Genomic DNA, 19,703 nt, shown 5'->3' on the forward strand with positions numbered 1-19,703 from the left:
ATTGTCAAAGTTAACAGGTTTGTCACCAACCATTATGTTTGGAGGGCACCCCTTGATGGTGGTGATGAGTCACAGAGATAACAGGGACCTAGGTAGCTCCGCACTTCAGTCTTAAGGGGCTCAGGGTCTGAGAACGGAGAGAAACACACTACTGTCTTGGTTGCAGGGTTGATGGAGGTTAGTACTTAATTATTAGAACCAACTGCTTGCTGCCCTTGCTGACACATGGAAGGAAGGACTGACTGCCTCACCAGAGGGTTCTCAGGAGGGTCTTCCTAGGGACATGGAATTTGAACTGGACCATGAAGAATGATAGGAATTAGTACTTAGATGTTGGGGTGAAATATTCCTGGTCCAGGAAAGCACTTGCTTATGTGTAAGCCCATGGGCCAAACAAGGGTATGTTTGGGGTATGGCAGCCCCGGCATTCAGTGACTTAACTCCTCTAAGCTTTAGTTGTCCCCTTTGGAAAAAGGATTAATAGCCCCTATCTCACAGAGTGTTATGAGGATTAAAATAAGAATTTTAGAAACAGAAACCAGTTTGCCCAAGTTTAAAGAGATGGCTGTAAGGGACATCCAGTAGAGACATTTGGCCCTGAAGGTGAAAGTGGATTATTGCCTGAGGGGGAGTCAACCCCTAAGGAGGCTTTCCTGCAGACAGACAGTGTGGAGCTTGGTTTTAGGCTAAAGGAAGGAAGCTACCATAGAGGGAGAGTGGAGATAACAGATCAGATAACTGAGATCTGATCATTGAGAACAACGGGTCCCATAGGAGGGGCTAGCCTTGGGAAGAAATGAGTTCTCTCCTCACTCAGCCTGGAGAAAATGAAGACATGAAAGGAAAATTGACACTGAGGTGATGAAGTGTCACTTCCTTTATCTTGTCCTAGTAGTCACTGTGTTAGTGAAATCAGGTTTTAAGCTTGAAGTAAATTATGAATATTGAAAACAGCCACTGTGGGGAATGCGCTTGGAAATGAATTAGGGATGAAAAGGAGAACTAGACTCAGTGTGATGAGGTTTGGGGTTTAGTAGTAGAACAGAGTGATGGAAGCCCTGAAGAGTTAGCACAGAGTGGGAGCCAGAAAAGTGAGCCCTGGGAAATTAATTGACAGTCATCTTGCTCTGGATTTAGGGAGTGGGAGAGGCCAGGTGTGCTGTATATCTTCAAAGAAATCGAAACGATTATTGCTTGAAATGAAGACTTAGATGTTTTCCTTAAGTAAGCGTCTTGAAATGTTCTTGTTTGACTCTGCAGAGAGCTGGGGAGCCCAGTGTGTGTGGCTTAGTTTTGCTTAGCTTTTAGCTGTGGCTTATAAAACCAGTTCCTTTCTTTGCAACCCCAAATCACTTAACCTCACAGTGTTTCCATAAAATGAGGATCTTAATGTTTGCTCACGTCATATTACAAACATGGATTTTTCACGAATTATTATTTCTCTTATTATCTACCAGCCTAGGTCTGATTGGATCTTAGCAGCCTTCATAAATAATTTGCACTTACTTGTAAAATGGACTTAAAAAAATTTTTTTTGAGATGGAGTTCTTTAACGATACACATAAAAACCCCGAAGAAAGAAAGGAAAGGCACAGGGAGCAACGATTTGCCAGACTTTTCACCATTAGTTGTTCTTCACTGTATTTCTTCTTAGTTAGTTACATTTCTGCTTTTGAACACTAGATGGGACTAAGAGATGACTTGTGTTTCAGCAGTAACAAAGGATTTCACAGGTTTCCAACTTAAGTACAAAGTGTTGTTTATCAAAGGGCCATAAGTAAACTAGATAAGAATAGGGCTATTTTTATTTTCATTATTGAGACAGCTTCTTCGTTTATTTTAATGGTGACTTTGATCAATATTTAAATAATATTAAAACCTTATATAAGATTCAGGCAGTAGAGGAATGAGTGGCCAAAATATGCTACGGTATTTTCCTTGTAATTTATAGAGAAATTCAATAAATTATTAATATCTAATGCTTTTTCTTCAATCACCATAAACCTGACATAATTAAAAGTACTTGATAGTTGTCTTAAATTGGGAAGAAAAAAATTCAACTATTATATACATAATTTTTCATTTTTAAGGAGCCCTATATCAATTAACAGTTTTCTCTAGAATAAAATAAAAATTCCCCTAAAATGAAGGCCGCATCATTACTAATAATCCATAACCAAATGATTGTCTAGGAAAGAAGAGTCCAGCTGGAAATCACACTCCGTAGTTTTGCTTATACAGTTTATAACAATGCCTCTGAAGTAATTGCGTATTAAAATATCTTTTATGAAAATGTATAGCGTAAGAAATGTACCAATTGCCGTATGAACTTGGCGGCACTGACCTACCAAGTCTTCCTTTCACATTTCTAAAATAATAACGTATACACGTAACTCTATATAGATTAAGAAAAATAATGCATCGGGACAGGTGGATAGAAGATAAGTGAGGAAAGGAAGAAAACTTCAACTATAAATTTAAAGGTATTTTCTACTGAAGTAATTTTGAGAAAAGTCAACATTAAATTGGAGTTCCATCAGCTGACCTTGTATTACTGGTCAGGGCCGCTCACTTGAAAAGGCTGACTTGGAAAGTTGTGACTAGATGTTAGTTCACTTAGCGAACACATTTCTTAGAAAGTTCTCTGTTTTCCACTACATATAAGGCTTTTCTATGTGCCGGAAACTCCAACCACTGTTACCTTCCTGGCTTTCTGCCTTCTGGTTTCCCCCCTAGAAGGGTACGTTGAGATTTCCTGATCGTTCAAGATAGACTCAGCAGATCTGGTTAACAGAGCAAGGCTGTACTCCGTGGCATCCTTTAGACCAACATTTACCAAACTGTTCTACGTAACACTAGTGTTCATCATGATGTCAGTGGGTTGCCCGCCAAAGCAGTGTTTCATGGTTAAATATCTTTAGGGAAGGCTGAGTTCAGCAGTTGGAAACTGGATTATGTATACAGGCATACCTCAGAGAGATTGTGGATTCAGTTCCAGACCACAATAAACCGAGTCACACAAATTTTTTTTGGTCTCCCAGTGCATATAAAAACGATGTTTATACTGTACTGTAGTCTCTTAAGTGTGCAATAGCATTGTCTAAAAAAGCAATGTGTATACCTTAATTAAAAAAATGCTTTATTGCTGAAAATGCTAACCATCTTCTGACAATACAGCTTTGCCACAAACCTTCAATTTGTAAAAAATGTGATCTCTACAAAGCACAGTAAACCAAAGTGAAATAAGGCGAAGGATGCCTGATGTAGAATAACGTCAGTCTTTAGTATGCTAATGATGTATTTTGTAAATCTCTAAGAGGGAGATGTAGTATTTTCCTGAAATATTTGCACATAGGGTCCTGACTTTTTTTTTTAAACTTGGTTATTCCTATCATCTTTGAGAACACAGATGGGAAATGTTCTACCAGCTTCTTTTTTTTAAGATTTTAATTGTGATCCGTCTCCAGATGCCTGTGTATTTTGTGATGCTGCTATAACTACTCCCTTGTAACTGTAGCCTCTACTTCCTTATATTGTGTTTGCCTGGCAAAATCCCAATTCTGGTTGAATCTGAGGTTCTGCCTGCTCTCTGCCTGTGCCTGAGCAGCTGAGTATAGCTGGAGAAAGACACAACATGCTGACTGGCCTGACTCACATTCATGACGGCTAAGCTCAGCGGGGCCCTCAGTCCTGCCCCATAATCCTGCTGCATGTCCTTGTCTGTTCTCCCACTGAATTGCACTCCCTGTTTTTTTTTCTCTCTCAAATCTTTCACACCCTTTTTCCTTTTTATCCCTCTCAGTTGATAACCTTGCTTCCTGTATCACTGAGAAAAGAGACACAGAAGAGAGGTCCGCATGCTCTTACCATGTTGTCTCCCCATCCTCCTGATCTCTGCCTGTAGAGCGAACCTTCTCTGTTACTGTGGGTGACGTACCCCTGCTCTCATGCACAGGATTCCATTCTCTCTCACCGAGTCAGTTCTTTTCTGCATCCATAAGTCATCCCTCTCTTTTGAATTATTCCTACCAGTACCCAAGCGGGAGAAGGGCTTTTTGTTTGCTTTGTTACCCATTGTAGCCGTAACACCTAGAACTGTGCCCTGATCGTGGTAGTTGCTTAGCATATATTTCTTGAATAAATGAAGTTATATTTCCCAGCTTTTATAAAAGCTTTATTTTGTAGTAATTCTAAGCTTAATATACAGAGATTTCCACATATGCCTCATTCACCTTCCCCTAAATATGTCCCAAGTTAAAAAAAAAAACAAACCAACAACTTCCCTTTTTCTATCTAATGTCTCATTTCTCTGCTTCCTTTTAAAATGGAACTCCTTAGATGTGTTTTCTGAGCCAGCTGTTCTCATCTCCTTCTACTTTCTATTAAACCTACTCTATTCAGGCTTTTGCCCTTTCCCTATCCCGGCTCCACCAAAACAGCTCTTGTCAGGTATACTAAATGACCTTTACATTGGTGAATCCAGTGATCAGTTCCTGTTTCTTCTCTTCTTTGACCAGCCAGCAGCATCTGACCCAATTGATTTCATCTTTCTTTCTCTCTTACTTTACTAGTCATTCTTTCTTGGACTTCTTTGCCTCTTCTCTGTTCTGTTCTCTGTACTCATTTTCTGGATGGTGGCATCTCTGCTCATGGCTTTAAATACCATCCCAAATGCTGATGACTCCTAAATGTGTGTTTTTAGCCTTGATCTTGCCCTTGAACTCCAACTTTTTGTGCTCATTATCTACTTCTTTACCTGTTTGTTAAACATGCTAATAACAGAACTCTTGTTAATAACAGAACGCTTCATTCACTGGAATGTCAAGCTGTGCTGGCAGTCTTCCTGTCTCAAAAAATGGCAGCTGTATTCTTCTAGTTGCCATGCCCCAGACCTTGGAATGTGCTGGACTTCCCTTCATTTACACTGTGTATCAAGTCTATCAGCTTATCCTGTGGGTTCTTTCTTTAAAATATTAACCTAAAAACATGATCACTTCCTATTATCATCACCACCAGCACTCTGGTTCAGGCCACCACATGAACTCTTGCAAAGCTTTCCAGAACCCTTATTTGTTCTTCCCAAATGTGGTTTATTGTCTGCAAAGAGGTCAGAATAAGTACTTTAAAACATAAGTCAGATTATGCCACTCCTTTGCCTAAAACCTTTCATGGAATGTTCTAGAAAGCATCCATTTTACTCCGAGCAAGATTCCGAGATCTGCCGTGTCCTAATGGGCCCTCCTGATACTGTTTCCTGTTCTCGGCTTCTCTCAGTCCATTCCTCACACAGTCCTGCTGGACTCCCACCTCATAGCATGGCATCTGTGTTTGCTGTCCCCTCTGCATGGAGTGGCTTGCCTTTGCATATTGGAGTGGTTCAGTTCTCGCTTCATGTCCTTCAGATGTCACCTTATATGAGAAGCCATCTTGACTATGCTTTACGAAGGGGAGTCCCTTTCCACTGTTACACTCTACTTTTTTACTCCAATTCTTTGCCTGCATAGTATTGTGCCACCAGAATATATATTGTGTTTGTTAATTTATTTCCTCTTTTCCCACTACACTGTAAGCTCCATGAAAGCAGAAACTTGGTATATGTTTTATTAGCTACTGTATCCTCAGTGCATATCCCAGTGACTGGCACGTTATAAACACTCAATATTTGAGTGAATGGGAGGGTGAGTGAATGAATGGAGGGTGTTGCATATTGGGATGAGAGCTATATGGAACAAGTTTGGTTAAGAGCAAGGAGTAAGATATACCAGATGTGCATGCTGGTGAAGAAGCCTTGCCCAAACATGCTTGACTGAAGTAAAGAGGACAAAGAGAAGAGGTGAGGAAAAGAAATATCCCATCTTAATATCTGGTCTCTGCTATTCTAATGGGTGATAGAGATAGCATGTTTGTTTTTTCAGGGTGATCAAGCGTCATGCTTTTGCACATTTGTCCTTAGAAATGTGGAAATAATTCTAGCTTGCCAGTGTGTATGATATTTATGTACAGTTTATTTTTCCAAATGATTTTTTCCAAATGGAAATTCCAAATTTTAATGACATCATCTTTGAATTTTTGCTATTTTTGAAGTTGTGGAATGTAACGCAATTTGTGTGGGAACAAAAACTATTTGCCTGGTATCAAATTTATATGATATGTATCTGATAAAAAGCTACTTGGTACTAATATATTGGAAGAGTGAAAAGTCCTTTGATTTAACAAAATTTTTTTTTTCAAATTAGGTTGTAAAAAATAGAACTCTGTAAGGTGTTCACAATCTCTAACATTTTTAAACTTTTACTAGTATTTGAGAATTTATCCTGGTAATTAACAGTTTTTAAATTTATATAACCTACAGGTGTGAAGCCTCTAGTCCACATATTCATCCCGTTGGTTGGTGTAAAGAACATCGAAGAACCCTTATTACTCCTCCAGGTTTGTGTTGATTATGTGTCTGTTGTTTGTTGTTTATGTCAATTTGAGTTTATTTTCACGTGCTAAAGAACAGATGCTGTGGCTTCATCGTAAGGCAGTGAGTTTTTGAGCATGTCAGTACTTAATGTGCCATGGCTGTTGCTGAGATGAAATGACAGGGCGGTCAGCTGACACAGAGCATCGCTGTGGTGTACGTGGTTGGCTGTGACTGCTCCTGTGAGTGATGAAGACTGTGATTATCACAGGGAAAGGATGCCTCCTTGGTTTGTTAGAAGCTGTTGTGTGGTTGTTGCCTGCAGCATGTAAGCATTAAAGACTCAGCTTGGAGCTTCAAATGCTTGTCTCATTCCATTCTACCAGCTGGTGTCATTTTTAGGCTTGTCCCCAGTTCCTTGATACTCGTCTGTTAGCACCTGATCACTCAGGGCACCGGCCGTTCCTGTGGTGGGTGAGGCGAGTCCCTTCCACTTTCTGAGTTTTCGCCTATGTTCGAGCATAAAAGCTCTTGTCCTTTACAGATTTACAGAGCTGTTTTGAAGGTGAAAGAGCATTTACATAAACTGTAAAGTGTTAAAGCAAGGTGTTAATGGTTTCGTGGTCCTAATGTGGTGCTGCCTGGAAGATTTCTCCCATTCAGCCCTCCGGAGTCCTGTGGCTTACGTAATATTAGGAGCCGGTGAATAGTGATCTCCACTATCACCATCTGAATTACTGTGAGGATTCTCTTGGATTTCCCAATTTGGTATTGATCTTTTTTTTTTCTTATCACCCTTTTGGTCATCACAAGGGATCCAGTAAATAAACAGGACCGCTGAGCAACAGGTTCTTGGCTGTGTCTTCACAGCACTGGGTTAGGTACCCTGAGAAGGTACGTGGTGTGAGGCATTATTAGTGACTTCTGATGTGAGGCAGATTACCAAGTCTCCTGTCTCCTTTCATGGACTTTTGTTATTCAGCAGAATGTACAGAAAAGCTGTAAGAACAGTAAATAGCTCCTCTATACCCTTGAACCAGAGACCCGTTCAAGTTTGTCAGTTGTACCAATGATATCATTTATAGCCAAAGGATCAGGCATATTACTCAATTGTCATATTTCTCTGGTCTCCTTTAGTTGTCTTCTCCTTGACTTTTTGACCTCCATATGCTTGAGAATTAATGACTACAGATTAGTCATTTTGTAGAATATTACTTAATTTGGGCATGATTGGTGCTTCCTCGTCAGTAGACCCAAGGTGCGCATTTTGGGCAGGAGTATCACAGAAACAGTGCTGTGCTCTCATTGCATCCTCTCAGATGGCACCTGATGACTGTTTGTCTCATTACTGGTTGATTTTTACTAGTAATTGATCAAGATGGTAGTTGCCAGTCTTCATCACGGATGTTGGGTTTTTTTTTTTTTTTTTTTCTCTGTAATTAATAAGTATTTGGGGGAGGCACTTTGAGACTGTACAAATATCCTACACTTCATTCCCATGTCACTCACTGGTTTTAGCATCTGTTGATATTTCTAGTGTAAATTATTATTCTGACAGTTGCTAAAAGGTAATTTTTCTTATTCCATCATTCCTTGTACATGATTAGTTGACATTCTTCTGTGAAGAATAGGTTTCTCATCTTCCTATTTATGCATTCAATTTATTTATATCAGCATGGACCCATATGTTACTATTATCATCAATGGGTTATAATCCATTATTAGCATTAATTATTTTTATGTCCGTATTTTCTCAGATTTGGCCAGTGGGAGCCCCTGTAAGCTGGTTTCTATGTCCTTTTGATATGCTTTTATCATTTTTTGTAGAATTTCCTATTTTCTACTACAGCTAGGCTTATCTTGTGCTTTACTGACCCAACCCTGAAGTCACCCATTTCTCCCAGACTCTGTGGTTCCTTTTCATAGAGAATGATATTTAGACACTAAGATCTGGACACTAGATGTGCTCATGGCTACTGGACCATTGCTCCTCCGTCCTCTCGATAGATGTAGGATAAGTAGTTATGTAAATATATTAAAAATGTATGTTTACTGAGAAGAAGCGAGAGAGTAGCACAGACATATATATACTACCAACTGTAAAATAGTCAGTGGGAAGTTGTTGTATAACAAAGGGAGTCCAACTCAAGGATGGAAGATGCCTTAGAGGACTGGGGCAGGGAGGGTGGGGGGGACTCGAGGGGGGGGCGTCAAGGAAGGGAGGGAATATGGGGATATGTGTATAAAAACAGTTGATTGAACCTGATGTACCCCCCCAAAAAAAAAATAAATAAAAAATAAAAAAAAAAGTATGTTTATTTCTATATCCATTTGTAGATATTGAAAATCATGAATTTATACCATTAGCTCCAGTTCACATCCAACACCACTGAATTCATTCTAGTTTCTCCCTTTTCATATTTACACCTCTCTTTTTAGCCAATGAGAAATCTGGCTTCTGTTGTCTCCAGTATATTTATTTATTTTTTCAGTTCCCATAAAGGGGAATACATAAAGTAGCCAATTTCCTACCCTACTGGGCCAACATTAAATCCTATTCATGTCTACCTAATGGGTTTTGGACTCTGGAGGAAACAAAAGGAGGGAGGGAGGGAGGAAAGGTAGTTGTTTTTAGACATTCTGTTAATATTGTTCCATGATTTATTTTAGCTTGTTTGTTTGGCCTAACAATATGACTATCTGGAATATTTCACATATTGGTGTATAATAAACCTGCCTCATTCTTTGTAGTAAATGTTTTCTGTTTTACACATACTGTATATATTTTTTTGCACATTTCTGTATTGATGGTCATTTAACTGATTTTTACTTTTTCACATTTACAAACAGTGGTACATTTTCTCTGTACACACATGAAGTTTTTCCTAAATTAGTAGAAGTAAAATTGCTAGATTTTAAAGAGTATTTATGTTTGTGTATATCTTGTGTTGTAAGACTATTCTTAACCTGAGAATGCAAATTATATATATTGTTTTAATTTAAAAGCTAATAGAGAAATAAATCAAGATCCAAATGAAAACAATTTCATTATTACAAGTAGTTCTGAATGTGTAATCAGTTTAAAGTTATTTTGTGTAATATGAACCTAATTTTCTACATTATGATAACAGTATCTCATAATTTTATAGGTAATTGTGTGATTCTCCCTCTCATTTTGGTTAAACATGATAGGATTTACTCTTTTCATTCTTAGGTTATCCAAATGTGAAACATTTTTCTTGGGATAAATACTTAGAAGAAACCAATTCTTTACCTGCTCCTGCAAGAGCTTTCAAAGTGGTGAGATATTATATTTTATAGTATTTGATTAATTTGTGTTGATGGGTAGTGTTCAGTCATTGTTTGTAAAAAAAACAGAAAGAGTATTGCTGAACAGGAATGGGAGAGAAACAGAAGACCAAAGAAGTTGTTTCTGAATTTTTACAATTTTGAAAGGCTAAATTGTTACTGGGGGTTTTGTTGTTGATATCTAAAAAATACTTCCACTTTGGACTTTAAAGTCTCCTAGGAAAATAATTATAATTGAATTGGTTTGCAGTGAGTTGGTTGTATAGCAGACTTCTGTTTCTCCAAGCTAGGTATTCTGAAAGACCAAACAGGACAAGTTATTGTTTTATCATGAAAATTATATTTGATCATTCCTTTGGGTTTCTTTTTGGAAAGCTGAGGTGCTGGGGTTTTTATTATTATTATTATTTTATTGCTATAAATCAGCATGTTTGACTACCAAGATGCAAGGTCATCTGTTTTTATTATAGTATCTATCTAACTCAGGGTCACTGCTTCTTGCATATTGAGATTCAAAGTTAACCTCATTTGTGTGCAAGGGAAGAGTAAGAGATGAAATGTATTTTTAAATGTTTTAAATCTCAAATAGCTTTCTTTATAATTTGTATTTTCCCGTGAACTTTAAGGAAAAGAAAGGTATATTAAATACTTGATTTTTAAAAAAAAAATGTGACAGTCTATTATAAACATTTTTCTTTAATGGATCTTCTTGTGCATAAATTTCTAGGATGTTTAATGATAGAATTAATTAGTAGGCATGGAACATCAGAAAAGAACATCAGAATTTTTGAGAGAAATACTGTACATGAAGAAAACCCATATCAAAGAATATGTATGATTCCATCTGAGAGTAAATTCAGGGTTTATAAATGAGTAATATTTAGAGTCATGTCATATTTATGGATTTTTATCTGACTCTCTAACTTAGACTCATACAAAGAAGAGCTGCTTTGTAATTTACTTTGAACTGGATAAAATTACATCAAGCTCAGTCTGCATATCTAGTGTCACAGTGATAGAAAATTTAGATTTCTCTCATTTGGCCTTTAGGTGTCTTGCATTAATTGTTCTGCATCCTTTACATAATTTTCACACGTGATTTTCACAGTAACACTTTTATTATACCCATTAGCAATTACCTTGCCTTCTGCCCGTAAATTTTTCAGAGGTTTGTGGTTTTCTGCTGAGTATTGAGGGTATAGGTAGCTGTAGATCCTCATTCTTATTGCTGTTCTTAGTAGAGCAGTTTCGTCTTGTATGTCTTGCATCTTGCTAATTTTATTCTTAAAAGACATCTATTGCTTTTTGGTGTCGCTACGACCTCTAATTTCTGTATCTTATCTCTGAAACTTGAATGTTCTTTCCTCTTTTTTAAAAATAATTTTTGTGTTTGTTGATTTTTGCCAAGACACCTCTAACTAATGAGGAAAAATTCTTGTCTTCCCTATGGCTAATCAAAAAAAAAAAAAAAAAAACCATAGCTTTTTGAATTTCCTCTTAAGATCTTTGGCTTTCTGTTTGCTCCTATGACTAGTTGCTCAGGCTGTTTCTATTGCCTGTGGGCTTGCCCATGTGATTTGGGATTATTTTTTCAAGAGGGAGAGTGAGGTCCAAAGCCATTCTAGGAACTCGAGTTTGAAAGGCTGGTTCTCTTAATAGCTCTTTTTTTTTTTTTTTTTAAATTTTTTTTTTTTTATTCTATCTTTGTAACATAGAGCTCACCTTCCCTTCCTCTAAATCTCACTGTGTAAAATTTTCTTTTATGGCAGAAACCTCCACATGGATTCCAGAAAAAAATGAAGCTTGAGGTCATAGACAAAAGAAATCCCATGTTTATTAGAGTCGCAACAGTTGCAGACACGGATGATCACCGAATAAAAGTAAGTGTTCTATTGTGGTTTTGTTTTATCTTTTTTTTTTTTTTTACAAGACATCTTAGATGAAAACTTTAGCAGATATTTAATTTGTGAAGTCCTAGAATTAAATTAGTAAAACCATAGAAATATGCAAATTAAGTGGCTGAGCATCCTTGTCAATATTTTTCCACTTTTTTACTTTAATCTACATGTTTTCTTTTTAATTATGACTGACTTTTAATATTTTAAGTATATATTTGGAGGAAAAAAGTAGGTACAGCATATTAAGATAATGTATTCAGAAGAAGATATAATACTTCTTCTTCCAATAGTTTGTTCTTTTTTAAAAAAATTTAAGGTCAGTGTTTATTTATGGGGCATAGTACATGTCAACTTTTCAGAATATCCTGCTTTTTAATATAGGACAAGTTAAGAGAAATATTTTTGTAAGTAAAGTTAGATTTTATTAGAGTTGGATTAATTAGAGTTGGATTTCTTATAAAGTAAGCAAATGTTTAGGAAGGTGGGTTCAGTCCGTGTCCAAGTGCAATAAAGTGTAGTGTAGTAGCACTTCTAGGTGAGTTGCCTGAGGGTCTCGTCTCTGTTTCTGGCTTCAGCATTAACTTCACTCTCAAACCAGAGTGATACACGTTCTGCTTACCTCACAGGATCGTTTAGAATGTCGGTTAGGAATAATACTAGTTATAATAGCAGCAAGACATTAGATTTACATGAAGTTTTACAGGGTAGGAGTACACTTCCATTATCTGATATTTGTGGTGACAGCTGTGTGGGAGATTTATGTTATTGTCATGAATTTATTGATGAGGCTGAGGCGTAGAATGAATTACTTATTAATTACGCCAGTGGCAGAACTAAGTCACGGTCCTAAACTACAGGAGTCTAAGTTCATGTTCTTTAAAAAATAATAAATCACATCCTCTGCTACCTCTAATGAGGTAATGTATAAGAAAATAAATTATAAGATATCATGAAAAACCTGTACAAATGTAGTATTTCTATAAAATAGAAGTTTTAGCATTAAATTCACTATTTTTAAGATTATATAATCATGTAACATTTTAGAAAAATTTATAAGTAAATGGAAGACCCGTGTTAATCTTTTTCAAGTGTCTTTTCTTGTTAATTTTCCTTAGAAATGTAGAATTAAGTAATACATTATTCTTATAAATCAAATTGGTCAGAATTGAAAAAAAAAAGTGTTTTGGCTTGGATGCAGAAAGTTTATTCTCATATATAGCTGGTGAAAATATAAAGTGTCACAGCCTTTCTGGAGAGCAGTTTGGTGATAGACATCAAAAGTCTTAGAATGTTGTTTACTCTTTAATTGAGGAATTTCAGTCCTGGGAATTTATGTTAAAGGAATAACCAAAACGAATACGCAAAGATAAAAGCTGCAAGGAGAATATAGCAGAGCCAGTGGTTTATGGTGTTTAACATGAGCAGAGTGGGAGATGGGTCAAATAAATGACTATGCATGCTATATGGTGTTTCATATTTTAGAAGAATATTTAATGTTGGCAAATGAGAAATTCAGGTTTAATACTATATATGATGTCTGGTATTGTCTTTTAAAAGAATACACACACACACACATGCACACACGCAGCAGTTATGGAAATAAACACAGCAAAATAGTCAATGATTTTCTGTTAAGATTGTAAGTGATTAGGGTTTTCTTTTTAATTACCTGGTTTCAGGAACACATATTACTTTTGTGATTTTGGTCCAGAGGGGTCAAATGTGGACGGTTCAGTTAGTTAATGAGAAAAGTTTAGATTAGAAATCCAGTTCTTTTTGCTTCTGACTGAATTCTCTTTCCAGTACAACATCCTGCTCAATCTTTAATACACAAAAAATAACTGGCTAGTGAGGTATATAGTTGACAATCATCTTTTATAATTATTGGAATGAATTTCATAGCTAAAGATAACCTACTGGGCAAATATCTGTTTTTTTATGAAGCCCACAAAAGGTCAGTGAACAGGTGACAGTGACTCAGTTTGAGGATTCATCAGACTTCTGAAACTATAGGACGCTTTCAATAGTAGAAGTTTTTCTAATAATGTAGAAGATGATACAGCAAGAACGCTTATTTTTTCTTTTTCAGGAAGAAAGATAAAGGAAAATAGAGACGAAGTCATTCGTGTAGTTTAATATTTTAAGTTTCTCAGGGATAAAAATCAACTCAAGTTAAAAATCAACTTTTTAAGTTATGTTAATACATAATATTTCACCCTGTGAGTTATTAGTTAGAATTTTTAAAACCTAGTATATTTTGCTGCTGAAGAAGAATGACAAGAATGTTTTTGCTCTTGTGTTTATGTTTTTGTGACAGAACACAGGATAGTTCTGCCCTATCCATCCCCCCCGCTGCCTGGTCTGGTTCCCCAGAGGCAAGAACTTTCAACTCTTTGGGGCGTTGCTCATGACAGTTGATTTGCAATTTAAAAAAATCATGTGTGGATTCTGCTATTTCTCAGCCCATCAGTTTTGAATATATTTATTTCCTTCTTCATGTGGTAGTTCAGGATTTGGAGATTGTCATCCTTCCCTTCCCCTTCCCCTTTCAGTAATTATTTCACACTGTGTGCCCCCCACCCACCCCCCCGCTGTTCTATGTTCATGTTGTTAGAAGTAAACAAATCTTGTTCACTGCTAAGCAAAGGAGTATTTTTCTTGTGATACTTTGTTTTTCCTAAAGTCAATAATTATTTTGTATTTTGATTTTAAATTGTCTATGTTCTTCTTATTAAATTTTAACACATGCTCCGATAAATCTGACGTCTTTTGGTCCAAAAGCTCGTGTATTTGAATCCTTTTTCTTTTTTTCCCTGAACACTTATTCCCACAGCTTAACAGCCATCTATTCTGATCAGTGCGGTTACCCTCTCAGCCTCACACAGAGCTTTCATCCTGAGAATCCTCTTTGCCAACACACTATGTTGTACTTCATTTTTCGTGAATTGCATGCTTTATATTTCTTTGAGTACTCTCTTACCTTGCTGAAACACATTTTTTGGTAACTTTCTGAGGAAGGATGTATAAAAGGCATATTTTTGACTCTCTGCATGTCTGAAAATGTCAATATACTAGCCTTTCATTTGATTCATACTGTGACAGGGTAGAGAACCATTTCCCCTCAGCAACTACAAGCATTGTTCTGCTGTCTTCTCACATCAGGTGTTGTTTTTTGAGACATCCAAGACCATTCGGTTCCTTCTCTCTGGGTGATGTACCTTTTCTTTCTGGAAGCTCTCATGACCATCTCTGTCCCTGATATTCTGATGTTTTGTGATGACGTGCCTCGGTGTGAGGGTCTTTTTTTCATTTATCGTGCAGGGCACTCGTGCCCTTTCACTATGGAGTTTCATGTCCTTTGGTCTTTAGAAATGTTCATATGTTATTGCTTTGATGGCTTCCTCCTCTCCTCACTGTTCTCTTTTGCAAGTCATGCTACTCTAGTATTAAACCTCTTGGATGGACCCCCTGATTTTCTTATATTTTCTTTCTTAATGTTTATCTTATTTTTTTTCTATTTGCTTGGAGATATCCACTCTATTTTCTAAACCCTGTATTACAGTTTTAATGACAACTATGTTTTTTTTAGTTTTCAAGACTTTTTTCTTTTCTAGTCTCCTCCCTTCCCCCCTTTCAAAATGGCATCCTCTGTTTATTTCCTGAAGCAATAGTGTTTCTGATCTGAGGACACCAGTGTTAGTATTCCTTCTTCTGTTGCTTTCTATTTCCTCCAAATTTCTCTTTGAGTTAATTGGTTTGGCTTCTGCTTTCATATCAGAGCGTCTCTTTAAATGTCAGGTCCTTGATTGGCTGTTCACAGTAAGAAGAAAAGGCACTTAACATTAGCTGTTTTCATGGGTGAGACTTATTGACTGGTGGGCTTCACTGTGGGAGAAGAGAGCAGAGAGCCAGCTTTTGCACAGGGAGGTCCCCATTCGTCAGCATCTGGGTTCTTGGTCTAGAGCCTTTCAGTTTCTTCCAGTTTCCTCCCTGGGGAAGGGCGAACCTGGTGGCGGCTGTGTGAGGCAGAGAGAAGGATGGCGTTGGAGGAGGCCGCTCTCATGCAGTCCCTGTGCTTTCTGTCCAGCCCGTCACCACTGTGCTGGAGTTCAGAGCCTCTGTGATTATGTCTCTAGAAAGTAAACCTCTACTCTTGCAGGGTTGCTGAAGGGACAGATACTTTGGTGGATGGAATAGAGGATCAGACCTAGAGGTCTCACCACTCCATATTCAGACTTTGAGCCAATCCTGTCATTTTCCAGACCTCCTCACATATCTGCTGCTTCTACATTGAGTCTTTCTGGGTTCTGCATGGTGAGCCCTCTGGCCCTGCACTCCATCTCTAGGCATCTTGGGTTGCAACCCACCCACTCTTTACCAGTGGGTCAGCACTTCCTCACTTGCTTCTGCCCTGCACACACTTCTCGCCTATCAGCTACTTTCCTTCTCCGTTTGTCCTTCTGGGTTTATACCTTTTCAGACATAACTTTCATTTCCAAGAGAGAGATGTGTTTTACTGAATTGCCTTTCACCTGAACAGAAAAATGTGTTTTACTGAGTTGCCTTTTCCCTGAACAGAAAATCCAACCAAATCATTTTTTAATAAAGAAATAGTGTGCTTTCTAAAAATACTGTCTTAATCTTGAAATTGTCAATAATGAGTATTAAGTTTTTATAAAGCATCCAAATTACACTTCTAGGTAAAAAAAAAAAATGTATCCAATTGCCTAAACTATAATTTTAAATATGTGTAAGTTAAATCATCTTTACTATGCTTTGATACATAATAGTCTTTTCTTTAGAATTTTAATTAAATTCAGCCTCATTGTTGAGTTGCTTTTATGTTTAGTTGTTTTTATAGTAAGACATTTCTATTATAAATATTTTTGGATGTCTTTTTGTGTTCTGTACAGTGTTTAAATATTTCATTTTGTATGTTTATGTATCTTCCTCTCTTGTTCTTTATTAGGCATTTGATTTCATTTCAAAATAGGACCCAGAAAGAGAAAAGCTATGACTTACCATTACTAAAATGTCTGATTTTTTGTTTGTTTAAAACCTCTTAGTGTGCCAGGGACTGAAGTAGTAAAGATGAAGTGAAATTATACAAACTTTAATAGATTTATTTCATCTGAGCTTCCAGAGTAAGACTATTAATTAGGGTTAATATTAATTTTGTATATATTATTAATGTTCACATGATTTCAGATAGCAGTTTTTTAATTGAGTATACTTGACTTACAATATTTTATTAGTCTCAGCTGTACACTGTAGTGATTCAGTATTTTTGCAGATCATACTCCATTAAAAGTTATTACAAGATAATGGCCATATTTCCCTGTGCTGTACAATATATCCTTGTTGCTTATCTATTTTATACATAGTAGTTGGCATCTGCTAATTCCATACCCCTAATTTGTTCTTTCCCCTTTCTCTCTCTCCTTTGGTAACCACTAGTTTGTTTTCTATATCTGTAGGTCTGTTTCTGTTTTGCATATATATTCATTTGTATTATTTTTTTAGATTCCACATATAAATGATTAGATAGCAGTTTTTAAGTGCATTTGCTATTTAGAGAACTGTTACTTCTGTTCATAATATCTAAATTAAATTTTAACTCTGAAATTTAACCTTTACTAAAATTCTCCCGATTGCTGGCCAACCTATTTTGTAGGAGATGTTCAATTTATTTACAGTAACTAAGGTATATCTGTCATTTAAGATAGATGACTTTTCATTGCCAAACTGCAATGTCAGTTTTAATGAAAAGCAGGAAAGGCTTATGGTATCACCAGATATAGTAGCCCCAACATATTCTTAAAGGTATATGGGAGGAAATTTTTAAAGGAACCTTTTTATTTATAATGATATGAAGATTTTTGGAGTCTATGCTGTACAATAGTGTCCTATTTAGTATCAATGGGACTCAATTCTGAGTGCACAGGAGAGTTACTTAGAAGTTGAGTAAACAATATATAGGTGCACAGAACCCAAGCTATACCTGTAAGTTCACAACCTCCTTGGTGGGCTCAGCTGGGGTTTTTTTTTTGGGGGGGGGGCGGGTTCTTGTTTTTAATAATCTCGAGTAATTCTAGTGTGTATCCAGGTTGGAAAGCCACTTGATAGGATTGTGTTTGTTTGCTATAGGAAGAGAGCTAAATTTTGTAAAATTTAGCAAATGGTGCATGAGTTACATGAACATTGATTCCAGTATAGAGGAAATGAAATTCAGGAATAGCAAGATCAGAAAACATAAGAGTTTCACGTATCCAGTAAAATAGCGCATCATCACTTGATGGTGAGTTGAGAGTTAGAATGCTGCTTTTACGTGCAGTGTATGTGAATGACGTGAATGATGAGCAAGTTTGTTTTGGATCCATGAGTTTTAGCCTGTTACTCCTCCTAACTAGCTTTGTGATCTTCTCTCCTCTTTAAAATATCCATGATTTCTTCCAGGTATGGAATTCTGTGGGCTTTAACTCTAGGATTAATTGATTTCACAGCTTGAGAGAGTGGATTCATTGCAATGGACATTATATCGAACCCGTATATACGTATTTTAACAACTGTAGTATTCCATCGTATAAATATACTGTAATTTATTTAACCAGTCTCCTGATGGTAGACACTCAGGTTGTCTTCAGCTACAACAGTGAGTTAAGTTACTTAGATTATCAAGTCAAAGGTGATGCATTTTAAATATTGAGCATTATTGCCAAATAACTCTGCAGAAATATCTCGCCAATCAAGACTCCTGTCAGTGGTCTGTGAGAATGTGCATTTATTCTCATACTCACCAGCTCTAGAAATCACCAAAATGGAATATTTTGGCAGGTTGAAAGGAGAATTTCATCTTGGGGTTTCAATTTGTATTATTTTAGTTATAAGTGAAATTGTCTTTTCATTTGTTTACTAACAATTCATATTTATTTTCTTGTTTGTGAGCCATTTGTATCTTTACCATCTTTTCTATTGGATTTTTCATCTTTTTGTATTGATATATGATGTTTTTACAGATCAAGGAACAAAGTGCATTGACACATGTTAACAGATGTGTTTTTCAGGTTTCTTTTGGGTTTCCTATCTTGCTAGCAGTAATATTTGCCACTGTGAAGATTTAAATTTTGATGTAGTTGAATTGATCTGTCTTTTCTTTTATGGCTTTTGAGTTTGGTGTCTTGCTTACAAAGGCTCCTGCACTCTAAGATAAATACATTAATGCATGCTTTCTTCTAGAAAGTTTTTTTTTCCCCTGACGTTTATTGGAATATAATAGCTTTACACTATTGTGCCATTTTCTGCTGTATAACAAAGCGAATCAGCTGTATTTATACATATATCCCCATATCCCCTCCCTCTTGAGCCTCCCTTCCGAGCATCCCTGCCACCCTCCCTATCCCACCCCTCTAGGTCTTCAGCAATCGTCCAATTGATCTCCCTGTGTTAGGCAGTTGCTTCCCACTAGCTCTCTATTTTACATATAGTAGTATATAAATGTCAATACTACTCTTTCACTTTGTTGCAGCTTCTCCTTCCCTACCTCCCCATATTGTTCAGTTTTCAATGTTTGGATTTTTTTATCCATCTGACATCTGTTGTGTTTTTAGGAGTAAGAGATTCATAGACTTTAAGAAGGAAATCTAGATGGCAAACGCTTTAAAATAAAACATAACATTTTAGTATATCCTTTCATGAGAAAAGATAAAAAATAGGTGATACTTGAAAGATATGTAGCTGACCCTTTTAGTAACCATGCCTGAAAGATCACTGCCCTTTCACATGGTGGCCAATAAAGTTGGTAGCCCTGACCACTCTGTAAAATCTCTTTGAGAGATATTGTAATTATTTATGAGAAAAAATATTTTAAAATGCAATTGATGGAGGCATATTTTGTAAACTGGGTATACATCTAATAGGGCATTAAATTTTTTTCAGTCTTTTTTAGCGTAATTCTAGGAGCCTTGACCTTTATATGAAAGGTCTTGCCTCTTCACTCTCCCTTCCTCCTGCCTACCTTCCCTGATTTATTCATTACTCAATAATATTTATTGGGTGTTTGGTTTTGCTCATATGAAGATGTTAGGTACTCAAAC

The 19,703-nt window shown here is 36.6% G+C and overlaps 1 protein-coding gene across 6 annotated transcripts in view; it reads left to right on the forward strand.

Annotated features, from left to right (window-relative positions):
- Window positions 1-19,703, forward strand: part of L3MBTL3 (L3MBTL histone methyl-lysine binding protein 3) — a 113,310-nt gene that overhangs the window by 51,513 nt on the left and 42,094 nt on the right. For all 6 annotated transcript variants that reach the window (XM_057739826.1, XM_057739825.1, XM_057739828.1 and 3 more), the window contains 3 exons: window positions 6,353-6,429; window positions 9,618-9,703; window positions 11,482-11,592. In XM_057739826.1, coding sequence (XP_057595809.1) covers window positions 6,353-6,429; window positions 9,618-9,703; window positions 11,482-11,592 — 274 coding nt within the window. The remainder of the gene's footprint in view (window positions 1-6,352; window positions 6,430-9,617; window positions 9,704-11,481; window positions 11,593-19,703) is intronic.

The sequence above is a fragment of the Hippopotamus amphibius genome, chromosome 6, assembly GCF_030028045.1.
Source record: "Hippopotamus amphibius kiboko isolate mHipAmp2 chromosome 6, mHipAmp2.hap2, whole genome shotgun sequence".
Classification (NCBI taxonomy): Eukaryota; Metazoa; Chordata; class Mammalia; order Artiodactyla; family Hippopotamidae; genus Hippopotamus; species Hippopotamus amphibius.